Genomic DNA, 20,251 nt, shown 5'->3' on the forward strand with positions numbered 1-20,251 from the left:
TCTAAATCATCGAAAACCACGCAATAAACAAACACTGGGGTCACCACAGTAGACACTAACGATAACACAGATTCTTGTTGAATACATTACAGCGTAATGGATTTCTTTGTATTATGATGCATTATCAACCCAACTTCACATTCACATCCATAATGTTAGTTAGGACATTAATTTTTATTTTTTCAATTGTTCATACCATTTTCATTTTCTCATTAGCATTTGAAATTTCGTAGAAATGTAATGTCAGACTTAAGTGGAATAACAATTATAATTACTATTTTGTTAATTATGAGTACAAAAATTACTGCACGCCAAAGGCTTGTTTACAGTTACGGTGAAAATGCATGAACAAACTAATTAAATTCATTTTGAGATACAATTGCGCCAAGCTAATTATAAATTAAAGAGCAAAAGCACTGAGAAATGAACATAATGTAAGTTAAACTGTATTATTAAGTGTAAATCAAATTTAATGAATAATAAGTACAATTTTAAATCTTTTATTCGTTGTTTGTAATATCTCCTAGGGAAAATGCAATAAATATCTGGACGGAAATTTGATTAGTCTAATTAATAAAGCAAAGGCAATTTTGAAAAAAATACCGTAAATTAGAATACTTTACACATTAAAATTATATTTTTAATTACAATTTTCGTACGCAAAGTATTAAACGTTAATACGTCATGATGAGTATCTAAACGAAAATTTGCTTCATTAATTTCCTTGAATCACTTCTTTTAAGTGAATATATTCTTACAATTTGCGAGGAAAATTATTAAAAGCATTAAATGTTCTGTCAAATACTTAAATAATTGCTGGAATGAATTTCGTTTAGTAATTTCCCTTGAAAGCAGTAAACACGTTGCAGATGTATTATTTATCATCCCACACAGCTTATGTATCGATTAATGTACGTCATAATTATTTCATTTTAAATAAACATTATCATTAATACGATACATAGGCTACTTTCTCCAATTTGGTTGTCAACAACCCTTATAAGGGGTAAGATGTAGGAGTAACTGATATTTTATGGGAAAATCACACAAGTTGCATCCACTTTAGAACTGCAATTTTACTGCAATTGTGGAATAGTAGGTGAACCGTTTTGTTTAGAGTTGAAACGACTGTAACTTAATAATTTCATTGAAATCAGATTTTTTTATTTAAAGGATGTTTATTGGTAAAATAACAAAAGTTGCAATACATTTTGATCGTATTTTCACAGAAATATGGATTGTACCAAATTGTTTAGAAATAATATTTTGAAAGTATTTCATTACTTTGGAATATTCTAGGATTTATGGTCAAACTACATGTTTCGTGGGTGACAGGCACATCTTGGCACATCAGCTTGATCCTCTTCTGAGATTCGTCAAAACATTTAAAATTAAACACAAGTCACAGGTTGACAAACCACATTTAACAAAAAAACTAACTGGAAGAGGTTTTGTCAATCGAGAATAGTAACCAAGAAGTGTTTTAATGTTAAAAAATGTGGAGGCTTGACGATTACAAAGACATAATTTACCTATAGAGCGTTTGAAGTTGTTTGAAAGTGGTGGTTGACTTTTGTTTAGGGTCTAATCAAGGACAAATAAGTGATTGAATGTATTGTGATGTGATTCAATCACACGTTAACCTTCAACATCTAACCGTATTCAAGAAGATTCCAATGATAAGAGTCCTAACCAAGAGTCCTTTGGTAAAGTGCCGAAGTCCATTAGGTTATCTACAGGGACTAAACATTTTAGGAGCAAATAAGTGGTAGAACGTATTTTGATGAAATTTGAAGAATCTTTTGGTCTCTTAAGAAAATTTGACCGAATAAGAATGACAATGTTGAACTTTCTACCTCCAACCGGATCAAAGATGTAATGATCCTAGCCACGATCTTATGATAAAGTTCCTTTGTAAAACTATCTACTGAGACTAAAAAATCCTTCAAATTTCATAAAAATAATTTAACCTTCTATTTGCCCTTTTTCTCTCTGTTGATCATTTAATGGACTTGGGCACTTTACCAAAGGACTCTTGGTTAAGACCCTTATCATTGGAATCTTCTTTAATACGGTTAGATGTTGAAGGTTGACGATTTTCACTCCTCTTCGGCCAGATCCTTTACGATGAGACAAATTCATCCTAATCACGTCACAATACATTCAATCACTTATTTGTCCTTGATTAGACCCTGAGCAAAAGTCAACCACCACTTTCAAACTACTTCAAACGCTCTATAGGTAAATTATGTCTTTGTAATCGTCAAGCCTCCACATTTTAAAACATTAAAACACTTCTTGGTTCCTATTCTCGATTGACAAAGCCTCTTGCAGTTAGTTTTTTTGTTAAATGTGGTTTGTCAACCTGTGACTTGTGTTTAATTTCAAATGTTTTGACGAATCTTAGAAGAGGATTAAGCTGAAGATGTTGCATTCACTACGAAACATGTAGTTTTACCTGACGTCCAAGAATATTCTAAAGTAATGAAATACTTTCAAAATATTATTTCTAAACAATATACTACAACCCATATTGCTGTAAAATTACGGTTAAAAATGTATTATGACTATTGTCATATTACCCGAAAAACAGCCATGAAATTACGGAAAAACGGATTTTCAACATTTTAATCGATTTTGATTAATTTATTAAATTACAGTTGTTAAAACTCTAAATAAAATGGTAAAACCACTATTGATGTAAGTTCTATATTGCATTTTTTGTGATTTTTCCATAAAATATCAGATAAGTATAACGGGTAAGCTATGGGAGGCTTACCCGTTATACGGGTTGTTGACGAGAACATTTGAGAAAATATGTATCATATTGCTGATACAGTTTATTTTAAATTAATTTTTTTTCACAGCTAACCTTGATTGATTTGAAGATGTGTGGGATCATAAAATATATATGAACAAAGTTGTTACTGTTTTCATAGAAAATTAAGAAACAAAACTCATTTCAGCAGTTATTTTAATATTTTAAAGAACATTTAAAGTGTGTTAACTTTGCATCGAAAATTATATAAACAGTAACAACTTTAATAAAGGGATACTTCAAGGGAATTAATAAACAAGATTTCGTTCAGGTATTCATTGTCATATTTTATAGAATATTTAAAATGTTTAATTCTTTGCTAACGAAGATAGTAGTTTTTAAATTCACTTTAAATCTGTTGCTGAAGTTCTTTTTATGATTAATCTTTTACCACCAGTGCTTTTAATTTATTAGTTATACCGATGTTTATCAATCAAAATTCTGTCCGCATCCGCCTACCGAACAGTGTCTGAATCTTGGTGGTTGCTGTGAGGTGGACTATTACCTTACCCAGTTTCTGACAGGTCACGGGTTTCTGGGAAGGTTCCCGCCTGGAGGCTGAACAACATGTAGGGCAGTTGTTGATGGACACGGTCATTCCGATGATGACGGATGGTGAGGACAATTGGACCTATATGTCACATTTCGTCCAGGATATTCTCCGCACAAAGAAGCTAGAGCTTGACCGAGATGCAGTCTAGGTCAGAAAGAAATTGAATGCCAGAAACGGCGCGAGCCCTGAGAGCTTAGGTCACACGTTGACCTGACCTGAAGTAATGTGACAAACAATCCCAGGTCTGTGTCCAACAGAGTAGAGGGGGTTTTTTAGTGAGTAGTCTGACAAGCTCAGGAGTCTCACACTACAGGCTGGCTACCTGTGTGCGTAAAAGCATTTTTACCTCCTCTCCCTAAAAAAAAAAAACAAAAAAAATAACTAAATTCTGTCCAGATATTTGTGCTATTTTATTTAGGGAAAATATAAAAATGATTTCAAGATTAAAATTGTATTTATTATGACGAATCTTTGAAGAAGATAAACATGAAGATGTTGCAGTCACCCATGAAACATGTAGTTTGACCAGACATTCAAGAATACTTTAAAGTAATGGAAATATTATCTATCAATTTAAATCAAGATCCAGAAGTAGGACAAACATTCAGAATTAAAAGGGCTAAAACGTACAAAATTGTATTTACATTCTTTCCAAACCATGACGCAGGGCGAAAAAACACAAACTATTTAGTACATTAACGTGTTTTTGTACATATAATAATTATTGGGAAAAAATCCAAATATCATCAATTTAAATTTCCATTCTAATCATGTGAAAATCGTGATTATGAATATATTTTGATAACCTGATTTATACGGAAATGGTGCTTGCACAGTTTTGTTTACCTATAAACGGACTATAACATACTACATTTAAATCAATCGTAAAATCCGTAAAAAAAGACTTTTCTGTTATTTTATGGGGTTTTATGGAAAAATAAATAAAAAAATTAATAATGAAAAATACACCTGAATTTACCATTGATGAGTACCCACATACCAAATGTTATAAAAATCGGTAGTTCTGTACATATCCACACACAGATATCACTTCGAAAACCACCTTTTTAGGGGTAGGTAGACTCAAAACAAATTTTCACTCGAAAGTTTTGACCAAAACTATTCCTTCTTTTTCTATAGGCTTACTTTGTATGGGAGGAGAAAGCAAAAAACCACAACTGAATCGCATGATATTTTTAAACTGAACAATTTTTTAAACTGAATGAATAAAGACGGCATTTCAGTGTTTAAGCGCAATTTGAATGTGGAAAAGGGCTCATTTTACATGTCTAATTCTAGGGTTAATTCCTCAAGGGAAGTAGCTATTTCCGTTGTGTTATAGGTAGGCGTTACATCTGACAGGGTCCTTTTTTCGTTAATATGTCTTTAACAGCCTACAATTCTTATAGTAAAATTATTATGTGTATATGTATATGTAAGAAACCTCTCGTAAAAAATCGATGGTTACGGTAACATTTTGATCAAATGTATTAACCAAGACATCTAACCAACATGTACTGAAATGAATTCGATAACTCAACTTTGTGAATAGAAATAACGATAGCTTAAAATAAACTTGAAAAACTTTTTTTATACATAAACCTTGATTAAATTCTCGAAAACTTAAATTTAATGTCTTTTAGCGGAATGCCAGAGTGTAATGACCTAATATCTAAGGTGATAATTTAAAAGTAAAGGCGTTCTGAAATTTAGCAGCGTTCCCCTATTTTTATTTTGAAAATTATATATTTCTTATATTTCTTTTATGTTCATAAAAATGTCAAGCTTAGATGTAATTACATATTTATTTGTTTACGTATTTGAACCATCCCTCAATTAAGTGAGCTAACTAATACACGAGGGAACAAAAAGCTCAATTACCAATAGAACAAAAATTGTAATAAAATGTGGAATATAACGCAACAATTGAACATTTCAGGTGCAATTAAATGTGCTATATCAGTATTACATTTTACATATTTTACATGTTAGAGGCAAGAACTTGAATGTATTTGAATGTTTGACATTAGCTTTGTTTTCATAGAACACATATTGAACAGGCACGAGTGCGAGTCTACCTAAATATGTTACGTGACCATAACTTTTATCACAAACATTGGTTGCAGGCATGAGTCCAAGTATACTTCAATGTGTTAGCATTATTTTACCAAACCTGTTTACATATTTTTCAGACGCTTGCATCTATTTTTTTCGCGTTACTGCGGTTTGGTAAGGTTAGGTAACCTTAGTCTATTATAATGACAAACAAAGGAACATTTACAATATTTGCCATGTTTGTAACACGTAAAGAGATTATATACAGGGTGATTTGTACTCAGTGTGACAAAATTTTTTTGATGTAAGTACAAAGTAAATGAAGTGTGATGATGCATATCAAATGTTGTAAGTCTCAAAATTAGCATCCCGAAAAATTATTTTATGTTTTTCAAAAATAACCATGCTTTCTAACTTAATAAAGCGATTTCTCAATTACCTGTATATGGATTTGAGTAGATAATGTCATTTTCGTGTTCTACATTAAATTTTGAACAAGAATAATACAAAATGACAGAAGATGAGTTGTAAAAACTCCATTGTAAATAGATTCAAAGATAAAAATTAAGATGTTAGATAAAAAGTTAAAAAACAATGGTTTATTGCATTTTTCACATCCTGTATACAAGAAAGTGTCGGAATATGTTAAAAACTGCGCCATTTTATAAGCTTTCCAACCATATGCTACACTATTGAGGTTTAGATATTTTTTTGTTTGTAAGAGTGGTTTGAATACCAGAAAACAGGGAACTTTTTACTGTTTTTACTGTTCAAGCTGAATCAAAAATACAACTATTGCTTAATACATGCCGACTTTCTATGTTTTAAATGTTAAATACACCATGCTTTGCAGTCTTCAAACCATTAAAGCGTACATAAGCAGACATAAACCTCAATAGTATAGCATATCGTTGGAAAGCTTATAAAATGGCGCAGTTTTTAACATATTCCGACACTTTCTTGTATACAGGGTGTGAAAAATGCAATAGACCATTGTTTTTTTAACTTTTTATCTAACATCTTAATTTTTATCTTTGAATCTATTTACAATGGAGTTTTTACAACTCATCTTCTGTCATTTCGTATTATTCTTGTTCAAAATTTAATGTAGAACACGAAAATGACATTATCTACTCAAATCCATATACAGTTAATTGAGAAATCGCTGTATTAATTTTAAAAACATGGTTATTTTTGAAAAACATAAAATAATTTTTTGGGACGCTAATTTTGAGACTTGGAACATTTGATATGCATCATCACACTTCATTTACTTTGTAATTACACCAAAAAAATTTTGTCACACTGAGTACAAATCACCCTGTATATCCAAATGGTTTCTTTTATGCACTACACTAAATCCAAACAATTTGTTTATATTATATGAGTGTCATGTTTGTCATTACCATTACATAAACTAATCTAAAATAATCCAAACTAATTATCGTAACCACTACAGCAAACTGAAAAATGCGGTCACATTTAAGAAAATTTATAGGCATTATAAAATCCACCTACGGAAATTATCCTACTTAATATTATAAATGAGAAAGTTTGGATGTATGGATGAATGGATGTATGTTTGTGACAAGTAAACGCGAAAAATACTGGTCGGAATTGGGCTGAAATTTGGTATGATGATAGCTCACATTCCCAATTAACATATAGACGCATTCTTATCTCAAAAGTCCTTTCGGGCTCCACCCCAGTGGCTCTGAAGTTTCCCATGTTAACCTTATCTATAATCATATTTAAAAAAATAAAAGAATTGTGTCAGCTGTTTCAACTAGGTATAAAAGTTGGTTCTATGATATTGCATTAAAAAGTTTCAAGGCTTACCAACAGGGTGCAGTACTATTATTTTTTTACATTTATGACATCTATCCTATAAAGGCCATAAAGGTTTTTTAAAAGGCTTATGTGTAACTATTTTATCAAAAGATGTAAAGACCAAAATGTTTCAATTTTGTGTTCTCTTCCCGTTGCAAAGTACGGGTACAACAGCTAGTAACAGAATATGTATGGATCATAAACGTAAACAAATTACGTCACTGGCCTGAATGTCAAATAACAAATTATAACCAAATAACCAATAACCTTAACATTTTGTTCAGATGATTTTTGACAGTTTCATTTACCTAAATCATTATAAGAACGCGTTTACTTCCGGGCCAATGATGTCATTTTTTATGTTTATAATCCATACGGTTGCTGTTCTAATAACTCCCTGGTGTGGATTAATGCCTGCACTAGATGCCCGAACTACGACTCTCCGCAGTACTATCGTAATACGAGTAATTAGACTAACTAGTTCATAAATTACATCGCAAAAATTTCGGTTTCCACAAGAACTGTAGGTCTCTTAGTTGGCATTGTTAGTATGGGCTATTAATAAACAGTCCTGTCTAACATGGCGGCCTTAGTCACTAACAAGACTAAAAAATCGCGCCACTCATCCTACACTCATCTTTATTCATAATTGGCTTAAAGTACCTACCTTAGTATGGTCACCATTTCAGTGAAAAGAATAAAAAAGTAAAAGTATTAAAGAATATTGTCCAGTTAGTATAATTATTTTGTATTTTACAGACATACAACGTTAAGATGTTGGTCCCGTAAGATGGAGGACTACGAACATTTCCTAGAGTTGAACTACTCCCACTTCAACAGCTCCTGGAATCACTCGGCGATCCTACAGTGGTTGCGACGCCACTACGAGCACGACTTGGTGCCTGACGAGTGCTTCCCTCTACTGGACCTTCTAGATCTCTTCCACCTCTACTACATACCTTCAATCATCCTGATAGGCCTGGTGAGCACACAAGAGATATATGAACAAATCAATTAAATTGTGAAATAATATAAGTTTTGAGGAAATTCCAAATCCTGTATTTCATTGCATGTGATCTATAAGGTAATTTGTAATATTAGGTGATGTGTAATTTTGTTATTTATACGATCTTAACTGCTTCTGATCTATTATTCGTGGTGAAACCGTAAGCAGAATTTGAAGGAAAGTGTAATTTTGAACTCTAGGTTCTTATAAACAACATGTACAAGCCTAAAATGATATAATAAAAGATCGTTGAAAACAATAACAGATGAATAATTGCACATTTTAGGACAATGTTGCCTATTGTGTTATTAATTAATAATTGGTCATTTACTAGCACAAAGACAATTAATTACGAGTATAATAAGGTAAAACTAAATTACTTTTACATAACCAGCTTAATCCCAAAGTATTCTTTAACCGGTTTAATCCTAAGAAATGCCAGTAGCTTAATGATAGCTCAATATTGCAGCTTTTCTTGATTAGGTTTTAAAAATGTCCCTGGCCATGGATCAGCTGATCTTAATCATTACCGAAGCAAATCAGGTCATCTCGTTATATTATACACTTACCCAGCATGAAAATTCAGTTTAAAATACGTAACTAAATGTACGTCGCTGATCATTTCATGGGATCGATTAACTAATTGGATTGAATCTAAACATAATTATTGCACAAACAGTATTGTAGTCCTGGCGTTTTGCAGTCCATGCTACAAAAAGGATTGTCAGCAAAAGATAAAAAGTTGGTAAATAAAGAAAATACAAAACTAACTGCTAACTAAGACGATGACCTACTTTATTTTTGATTGATTTGATTGATTAATTTGATTAGTTTGGTTTGTTTGATCCATTGATTGATTAGTTTTATTGATTGATTGATTGATATCAACATGTGCAGGTGGGCAACCTGCTGTCGTGTGTGGTGTTTCTCAACACTCATCTGAAGATGCGGAGTTCCAGCTACTACTTGGCAGCTTTAGCCACAGCTGACTTCGGTTTCTTGGCGACCCTGGCGATGGTGTGGCTAAACAACAACTTGGGAGTCCAGGTATTTAGCTATAGCCTACTCCAATACAAGGCCGCGGGGGGAGAAAAGTGGCAACGCCGCAGCCCCGGCCTACTGAAACGGCTCTACTCATGGTGGAGCGATAGCGCAATGTTTACAGTTTTATTACTTATATCACCATGGCATTAGGCCGGCAGTGCGATGTTGCCACACAACAACACCACGGCCTTGGATTAGAAAATACTATGATGTGTTAGACAATGAGCGTGCTGTAAAAAATAAATAAATAATTTAAAATTTTCCCTACACCGAATATATTTTTATTGACGAAAATATCCTCGGATTGTGTTGGCTCCAAAACATAGAATTTATAAAGAATACAGTACGAATCGGAATAATCTTTTCTGAAGGCTACGTATGGAAGTGTTGCTTCAAGTGATAATAAAAAAAGGCCGGTATTTAACATCTTTTCGCATGTTTTCAAGTAAAAAGGTGAAAATGAAGATCTATTGGATCAATACTAAGCACTAACCACACAACTCATGATGCTGAAAGATAATAAATTTGTGTTATAAAACAGTACAAAATTCCTTAAGAGCCTTAAATATTATATGAAGGCTCTTAAGAAAAAAACGGAAAACTTACGAAAATATCCCTATTCCTATTTGAAAAAATGCAATTTTATTTACATTGATTTTTTTTGGAATCATTAAATTTTGTTAGGCTGTTAATCAACACTACTTTATAAAATTATGAAATTAAATATTCAGCAAATCTATAAAACATTTCGATATCATCAGGAGCCCAAAAATTAAGGGAAAACATTATACCTCTGGCAGATATGACATTGATAGATTGTTTATCTTAATAAACTACGATGAATTATTTTTAACTGTCACACTGGATGAGATGGGTAATTTCCGTAATTAAACCTACAGAAGACATCAAAGGCGAGTGAAGCCCACACAAATTACCAATCAACTACCCAGAGAACATATTGTCCAAGTATCAGAGTCAATCTTGAAGGTCACTGGTTCAATGCCAAGTAAAGTCGATTCTGGATGAAAAAACAATGAGTCTTAGAATGTCAATGAGCTATCAAACAAATAACCAAATAAATATATGTATAAAAGTTTCAACGGCAAATTAAATACAAAACAAAATTGTCACAATGAGTGGACAATAATTAAAACTGCAAACACCCCCCCCCCCCAACATGTCATTTAACAAAACAAATCTATCAAAAGACTTACAAAAGAATAAACATTGTTAAATGTAATTGAAAATCCCGACAAACTAAATTGATTGATGTCAGAATATGAATCAATGTCGAAATTGCCATATTGATATCTTCTAATGTTAAATAAAATACAATAAATATACCAAGAATGTTTCATACAATTTTCGGAAAGTTGAGCATTCTCGTTACGTACTAAGGATCATCCAATCTTGTAAATCTTTTAAGGATTAAACTTATTATAACCTAACACTTTAAAGTACTTTTCAAGTTGCGGTTAAGCATCGAACTTCCTAATGTGTTTCTGGTTGCTGTATCGTGAACTTTGATAGTGCTTTCCAAACTCAAGGACTGTGATAATAAGATTAATACCCATTGGTATTCCGACTAAATAACACAATCTACTTCTCGTTCGTTACTTTGGGTTCAAGATTGGATACATTTGCAAGTCAAGCTGTGCTTGGATAATCGTTTATGTAAATTTGATTAAATTTGAATTAAGGTAGATTGCGTAAGAACTGTTGCTGTAAAAGACGAAGAGGTATATCTACCAAAAGAATTAATGTTTTTATTTTAAATAGTGTGATTCCAAAATCGTATATTGGTTTAGTCAATTCGTTATTAAAATATATTCTCTAGTAATTTTAATAAGACTAGATAGGAGGTTAAACTTGAACGAAAAACTACCAAATCCTACTTATAGAATTGTTAAATAAAGCATTGTGCAAGTTGTTTAGAAAACGTGTTGTATTTAGAGACGAGAAATCCGTTGGTATTAAGTCTAAAGCAAACTTTGTTAAGCACGAAGCTTGGTAGAGTATCAATTTACAAACGTGCGCAAACATATTTTTAATATCGCTTAAAATAAAAATCTGTAAAAATAGGTCATGACACAACAAAATAAACAAAATCAAATAATAAAAATAAATTTTGTCCATAGATATATTATAACTGTAGTTACGGATACAAAAGTTGTTTAAATACATAATTTTCATTTCTCATAATCTAAGAGGAAATGGGGGGAAAATGCTTTTATCTAGAGATAAATTGCAACAGTAATTCATAAATGACTAGCAGAATACCCGTCCTTCGTACGGGGTTGGAATATAAGTATAAAATGCTTATTGCAGTTATACTCAAGCTTTGCGTTTGCAATAAGGGAGGACACAGTTTGATAGTATTTGTTTTTTTTTTAATTTACAGTATTCTATAGTATTACACATCTACCATAGCCATAATGTTCTACCACTTCACCTAAACAATAGAGAAAAATTAATTATCAACAATTCGCAAAATATCACAAATTATTCATTAAATGAAAACATAAACATAACTGTAAACAATCCTACTTTGACAGTTCTCATTGCGAATCACAGTTTTTTGTTGCTGCTTAGTTCAAATTAGCTGTTTTCATAAATGCAAAAAAATATAGTGCTGCACCCTGTAGGTAAATCTTATAACTTTTTAATGCTTTTCCATATCACTGAACCAACTTTTTTAGTTGAAACAGCTGACTAAATTCTTTAATTCCCTTTAAATATGAATACTCATAAGGTTAACATGGGGAATCACAGACCCACTGGGGCGGAGCCCGAAAGGATTTTTGAGATAAGAATATGCATATATGTTAATAGGGAATGTAAGCTATCATCATGCCAAATTTCAGAGCAATCCGTCCAGTGGTTTATGCGTGATTGAACTTCAAACACACAAACAAACAAACAAATACACAAACATTCACATTTATAAATATTAGTAAGATTGTTCAACAGCTAAAGGCTATTTGATGCGTAACTTAAGCACTGGAGAAATAAGAAGGTAATTTACAACCTACTTATGTTACATTTTGGATTCCAAGAACACAAAGCTATTAGAGCTAAAATAACCTTTTTTGAACTCTCAGATTCCAATCATAACAATTTATAAAAACTTCTTCCTTTGACTGATAAAGCTTGTTATAATCTTATACCATCACATTTTTGACATGTCTTTTCATTTAAATTAATGAGTACTTATATTAATGAATAACAGTTTACCTTGTAACAAATGCTTGAGGTAAAAATTTAACTTTGTGAATAAGTAAATTCATTGATAGTACATGACATCAGAAATATGAATTGTAAAAAAAAACACAGTTAAAAGACCACATTATTCTTGAACATTCGATAAAACGTACGTTTTTTCACAGCACTCAGATGTGTTTTTTTTAGACGATTTGTTATTTTAACACAATTAATCCTTTGTGGTTTTATTGGAGTCTGAAACAAGCTTTTCAAAGTGTGTAGTTCGAAGTAAAATGTATTACAAACATGTTGTGTAAACCATGAACAATAGCTTGTAAAACAAGTGTAAGGGCCCTTCAGCTAAACAGATATATTGTTTTCAGCATCACAATATGACTTAGCTTGTAAATATTACATTATTACATCCAGCCTGTTTTACCAAGATATTTATTAAAACATCTAGTCTGATATAAGTTTGGGATTAGTTGTAAAACGATTTAACAAATTCTATAGGAAAAGATTTTGGATTCACATTATCACGACTGGGACGGGTGGCGTCGTCCTGTAATCCAGCTACTAGGAGGTCACGAATTGTGGATATTTATAGGGATGCACTGTGGATGCGATGCTCCCTGGTGTGGATTAACGTCCGCACTAGTGAGTACTACGACTATCCGCAGTACTATCCTGATAATTAGACCAATTCGTAAATTACAAGGAAATATGTGGTTCGGATTCCACTATAAACTGTAGGTCCCTTAGTTGCCATTAGCTGTATGGGCTATTAATTAACAGCTGTGTCTAAGGAACATGTCGGCCTTAGTCACTAACAAGACTACAAGATCGCGCTACTCATCCTACACTCATCCTTCACTCATATTTGGGTTAAAATACGCACATAGTGGCGTCCCCATCTTAACTAATTGATAATTGATAATTGAATTTAAAAAATTTAACGCTTTAAGTTTTTTTTCCTCTCAGTCTTTTACAGCAACATTTTTAAAGAAATCTACATTAAGTTTGATTTAATCAAATTTATAAGATTATTGAAGCATAACTTGACTCGCAAGGTTATGCAGTCTAGAACCCAAAATAGCTTACGAGAAGTAAACTGTATTAAAGCCAGTATAGTGATGAATGTTAATCTCATTTAAACATTCCTTGAGATTGAAGTGCATTATCAATGTTCAAGCTTAAGGCAACCAGGAAAACTTTGGGAAGTTTAGCGCTTAACCTTTATGCAGCTTGTAAAACTAATTAATAGTGGTGTAAGATTAACTTAATTAGTATTTCACTTAGAAGATCAAAAAGGATGAGTGTTCATTCAACAAGAAAATTCTACTTTACACGAAGTGCATGAACAATTTGTGATTACTAAACAGACATGAATCACTAATCACTGAAAGAGATGTCGATGTCAATTTTGACACTGATTCATTGTCTGCCATAAATAATAACTCTGTAGTTGTTTTCAATGTCATTTAACGACGATCATTTATTTTAACAGATCCTTTTTTGCTGCCAAATGACATCACATGAGACACTTGTTGTGACACTTTTTGTTTTATTTTCTTTGCCGTTGGGTTTCTTTAGGTTTTTGTTATAATATTCTTATTCGGTCTGTTAGATAGCTCATTTAACAGTTCTAAGACATTATTTTTTGATCCAGAACCGACTTTACTTGGCATTGAACCGGCGAACTTCAAGATTGATATCCATACAATGTGTTCTCTGGATAGTTGATTGGTAAATCGTTTGGCGTTCTCTCTTTGCTGTCTGTTTGGCAAGGACTTAGTTAAGGAAATTACACGTCTTAGCCCATTATTTTTTCATCCTTAGCCAGATTGACAAAGTAATACATCGTAATTTATAAGATTAATTTATTAATTTATAAGATCGCGAATTCTTAAACATTTGAATTGAAAAATTCTTTATTGCTCTTTTCAAATACAATAGGTACAATACAATACATCTTTATAAACTAAGGTTGCACATAAGTATTACATGTTATTGTATTTATGCTAATATAAACAAAAAACACAAATACTCACAACATAAATCTAACTAATTATAATGTTATCGAACAATAAAGCCCTGAGGTTACAGAACCTGTGCGGGAAACAAACATATTTGGTAATTGGAGCAACCTGTGGTTGGGACGTCAAGCCCGTCACCATTACCACAATAGCTTAGTTACAAAATTAACAACAATATATAATATAGGTAGAATTCCCAAACATTTAGTTAATTTATAACGTTAGGTAGAATTCTCAAACATTTCGTTATTTTATTACGTTAGGCAGAATTCTCAAACCTATAGCTTTTTATTACGTTAGGCAGAATTCTGAAACATATAGTTATTTTATTACGTTAGGTAGAATTCCCAAACATTTAGTTATTTTATTACGTTAAGTAGAATTCTCAAACATTTCGTTATTTTATTACGTTCGGTAGAATCCTCAAAAATTTAGTTATTTAATTAAGTTAGATAAATAACAGCCTGGCTAAAACCAAAGATTTTAGAAAAGAATATTTATGGAAAGAATATTGAATTTTCCAAAAAGGTTTTCAACCTCACAAGGAAGTATATTGCTCGAAATAATTGATCTTATTTTATCAAGAAAAGTGACAATCTATCACTTGCTCTTCGTCGTTATACTTGTCAGAGTTAATTAAGTTAGTTATCTGCCACAGGGTCCTGACAATATTAGCGATATTGGTGGGATTCTTGAACTCTTAATTCAATTAAAAGCCCGGATCCAACGTATGTTCGGTAAAATAATGATAATGCTTCATAACACACAAAAGGAAGTATATTTCCTAAACGGTTAATATTTTCCTAGAAAAGCTTTGTAGATATTTTAAAGTGTTAAAGAACTTACTTACTGTTTTATTTAAGTTTAAGTTTAAGAGGACAATTTAAACCAATAATATTATATTTTCAACCTTTTAATTACAAATATGCAAAAAATATTATCCTTAATTTATTAAACCGAGCTTTTTCAACTTACCTTGGAGCAATGACCCCAAACATAACTCTAAGAAAGGATGATTGTGATAAGAAATAGATTTTTTTCAGGCTCCCTAATACAACAACCTGAGGATACATTTTCTTTTCCACAGTTTGAGATAATTGAATTGTGAATTCATTTCGGTTATAAATATAATTTTTTTCTGAAGTTGTGAAAAAAACTAGTTACTTAAACCACTTATTTCTGTCTTGTACACCTATCCTCAAAAACTGGATTAAATTTTTCTTGGAGGTGGGACGAAGATAATATATTATTCCTTGAACAAAAATTAAAGCAATTTTAAAACAATGTTACTACAAGTAAAGGTTTAGTGACGTGTTACTTCAGTACATGAAAGGGCTCATTTAATGTCAAAGCTAGTCATTTAAATAGATTGTAGCTTTTAGCGAATTTCCCTATAGGGAAGTAGCTATTACCGTAGCTGGCACGGTAAGACCTAGACCCGGGACCGATTTACTTTTTCATTTTGATGTCCCCAGAGGCCAAAAACACTATTCGTTCAAATTTTTATATATGTATATATATATATAGACTTATATATATATATATATATATATAAACGTCCGTGAACGCGATAAGTTGAGTAATTTTTGTCCGATTTTGATGAAATTTGGTTTAAAGGTGTAAAGCGGGATAAACTTGAATGAGTTCGCGAACCAGCATGATCGGACCATGGGAACGGGGCTTTACGGGGGGTTTTATGGGGTAAAAATTGGTTTTTCTCACTTTTGACCCTCAAAACACAAAATTTCCCAATTTCTTTATAGACCTTTTTAAAGAGCTTAAAAAACAAATAATTTAGTATATAAAAGAATTTTTGTTCGATTATTAGTAACGGAGAAAATTTAAAAAATTGTAAATTTAAAATTCCCATGTTATTCTTATGGGGAATATTGTCATATGTTGTAGTTTGCTTGTTAATGGATATATTTTGATCAAACTTGGCAAATTTATTTATTTTGTACTACGCTATCAATATTTTACTCAAAAACACACTTTATTAGTTTCCTTGTAGCAGCAAACCTAGGTACTCGTTAAACCTAATGTTATTAAAATATATTTAACTGAAAATCAATTCAGACAAATGGAAATTCGCTTAGTCGGCAGGTTTGCTGCGGCGGGGGTATTTAAATCTCAAATTACCTAAGTAAAAATCCATCTGATGTCTCGAGGACAAATATGCAAAGTTTCCCTTTGAAAGCGCTTGTTAGCAGCCTACTAACTTGACATTTCTGACACGCGTTCCATGAAAATTAATTTTCATCAAAGAAGGAATTTTACTTTTTTCCACACGTGTTTGAGAACGCTATAATTTACTCTTTGACTGATTTAGTCTCTATCAAGTCTTTATGTAGTAGGGATATAGATTAAATTATACTAAAACATAATTTTTAAATAAAGTAAAAAATGTAATAATAAAAGGTTAAATACCTGTAGCACTGTCTGTGGTCCTAGTTTAGGTCAGCGACTCAGGTTTGACAGTCAATCCAGTTAAAAGATAATCCAGTCAAATCCTCTTCATAACTGGGAAGAGTCGTTAAACACACGAAAAACGAAAACATTACATATTTTAAAAAATTTGCCAATTTTAATACTGATACGGTAACGGTAGAATGCGTGGTGTAGCCGGAAAAAGATAAGTCACGAAACGTGATCCAGAGGCTTAACATATTAAAAATTGTATTTCGTAATTAAGTGTATTCATTATTTTACACATAGAACATACTTGATATCACAGGTGAACACTAAAGTCAGTTTTCTACAACATAGAGGTGCCGAATAAAAATATACAATTCCTTTGAAAGTTTCCCTTTGATGGAACTTTGTATGTTATAAATTCGATTCCTAAAAACGTATTATCTTTGTTCTTTGGGGGGAAGGGGTATGATATTGTCTTTGTAATAAACTTTTTGGAGTTGTTGTGTATTTTCATGGTTATCGGATAACCACAATGTTCCCTTTGACTAAAATAGCTTAGCTGCTACAAATTGAATTCCATTAAACGATTTATCTTAACTACGAGTATTATAGTTAGACGTATATTTTTTGTAATCAATTCTTTTCAATACACACTAACAGTTTCAATGTTTGTTTTTCTTTTTGTTTCTTGTATATCAGATAAAAACGCTTGATATAACGTCGCATTTTGACTTATATTGTGTTTGTATTTATTATGTCTACGTAGTAAAAAATGCATTCAGTTTCAGCGCAAAGAAGTTCGCTAAAAACTAATTGCGTAGTAACAAAAGAACTTTAACATTATTCTGATTAAAGATATGAGTTTATTTGGTGCAGGTATTCAACAAAGATGGTTGGTGCCAAGGCCTTGTGTATCTCAGCAGCGTTTGCAGTTTCCTCAGCGTCTGGCTAATAGTGGCGTTCACAGTCGAAAGGTTAGTATTAATACTATATTATATTAGTATAAATCATGCATATTATAGTGATTAGGGCCACTATTTGATATACAAATACAATATTAAAATAGTATTAAATTATAACCTATCTTGCGTATTTACTCGGTGTACTAAAAGTGAAAATACAGTAAAAAGGTTTAGTTATGGTAAAGTTTATATTACATAGACTTTAGACTGATTAGTAAAGTTTTAGTATTGAAGAGGGTAATGTTATGACAGTAAAGTAAGCAATAAACGAAAATATGTTCAGTACTAGATAAAAGAGGTTAGTAATCGTTATGTAGGCAATAAACATAAATAAGTTCCGTTTTGGAGTCAACAATAAAAAATTAAATATGCATACGTCTAATAACACTTGAATTAAATATGCATATAATATTTTATACATTTTAAGGACGGTAAGTGGTGATAAATATCGATTGGACAATCCAATCATCATAAGACCGAATAGGCAAATGTTCGCCAATGTTCGAAATCGATCACCACTTACCATTTTGTTTATACATATTTCATTTACAATCTCGTGAGTACAGTATAACTGTATAAGGGAAAATTTATACGAAGAGAGCCATGGACAAACTGCAATATTAATAGCGATCAAAACTTAATACCAAAGGAAAAAAATTATAATGCAACACCCTGTTAATTTTCAAAGATCAAGATCTATACCAAAAAGACTGAGTCATTTACTTACCTACTCAGTTTGCATTTTATAAAAAGGTAGCCTATTTAAATCTATTTTCGTAAACTGTAGTAGTATAAATGGTGGTATAAAGATATTATAGAAGATAGTAAAATGACTGAAGAAGTTAGCTGTTGTGTAGTAGATTTGAAATAAAAAAAGGTTAGGTTTATATTTGTTTGTCTACGTCCTCCTTAATTTATTTTCCGATTTAAAATATTTTATAAAGCTAAAAATTGGGTTTTTACTATATTTCAATTTTTCTTTATGTTAGAAGATTTCAGACGTGGTTAGAAATAGTGGAGTATACAATATAGAACAAATAAATTAAGAATAAAAATAAAATCTTAAGAATAATATTGGAAAGGTTAATAACGTGAAGAAGTAGGTTAAGTACTGACATTAACTAGATTACCAAAAGTCAGGTAAAGAACAGGCAAACAGAAAAGAACAGAGAAAATTATGGTATGGAAGAGGTAATTAATATTGGATAATACAACAAACGGACAAATATTAGAAACACATAATTAAGAAAAGTAAAAGATAACACAATAACAAAGGTGTTGTATAAAGGTGCTGATAAAAGGTCAAATGGCCAAGATCATATGTAGCATTACATACAATTCATTCACCATTAATATTAAATTTCCTTATGATTTTGTATATTTTCTCCATCAATGTTTGTTATTACCTTGTAATAATATGTTACAAGTCATTTAAAACGTATCTCCCTTTGAAATGTGTTCTTTCAATTTGTTTAATGTTAAACAATATCACATCTCCTCGCAAAAATATCCCTTTTGTTTTACAACGTAATATTCAATTCTCACCATATTTTTCAATTATTTGTCAATAATTAAAATAAATTATAACGCATTTAAAATAATTATATTATTGTAAGCAAGTTTCAATAGCATTATACATAATATAGTATCCCTTTTCAATATTAGTCTTAAGATATTCTAAATAACTGTGGAAAGTGTTACTTCGTGTGAACTTTACCAGCTGTACTACAAAACAATGGACAAGTGAACCATTTATCCAGCCTTTGCCTCTCCCCGTTCCTTCCAGCTTCTGACAGTGTTAACACAATTTTATATGATATTCTTCCCACATTTAAATTCACTTTCAGAGTTTGTTTTTAAATTCGCCAAAAAATATAAGACTGATATAAAAATATAAAGACTGAATTTTCATTATAAATCTAATTCTTCACTTCAGTGAACCCTTTTAGCATTTCCCTTGCATATTGTTGGACTGCATCATTGCACTTGACAACAATCAACTTTAAAATGTCTTTTTAATTTATAATATACGAGAATTATTCGAACCAGCACGATCACCCCTCCTAAGACTAGAAGGGTCTAAAATAATCTGTCATCCCAATTATAAAGTATTGAAAGAAATTAATTCATGTCACTTAGGCATAGAATCCACTTCTGAAGCACATACATCTTATAACATTGTAGTTAAGTCAATTAATACTTTTTAATTTCTGTAATAAATATTATATCGTGACCCAAAACATATAAAACTAATTTATTTCAAATAATATAAATAATAGACTAGATTTTAGCTAGTCCTTGCCTCATAATAATATTAGGACGAAGAAATAA

The 20,251-nt window shown here is 31.4% G+C and overlaps 1 protein-coding gene across 1 annotated transcript in view; it reads left to right on the forward strand.

Moving 5' to 3' along the window:
* The window catches only part of LOC128984776 (uncharacterized), a 193,010-nt gene that overhangs the window by 140,200 nt on the left and 32,559 nt on the right, over window positions 1-20,251 (forward strand). The window contains exons 2-4 of the mRNA XM_054404144.1: window positions 8,016-8,238; window positions 9,160-9,309; window positions 17,835-17,932. Coding sequence (XP_054260119.1) covers window positions 8,047-8,238; window positions 9,160-9,309; window positions 17,835-17,932 — 440 coding nt within the window. The 5' untranslated portion in view covers window positions 8,016-8,046. The remainder of the gene's footprint in view (window positions 1-8,015; window positions 8,239-9,159; window positions 9,310-17,834; window positions 17,933-20,251) is intronic.

The sequence above is a fragment of the Macrosteles quadrilineatus genome, unplaced genomic scaffold (assembly GCF_028750875.1).
Source record: "Macrosteles quadrilineatus isolate MER2022 unplaced genomic scaffold, UCM_ALF_1.0 Scaffold_2__2_contigs__length_208266976, whole genome shotgun sequence".
Taxonomy (NCBI): domain Eukaryota; kingdom Metazoa; phylum Arthropoda; class Insecta; order Hemiptera; family Cicadellidae; genus Macrosteles; species Macrosteles quadrilineatus.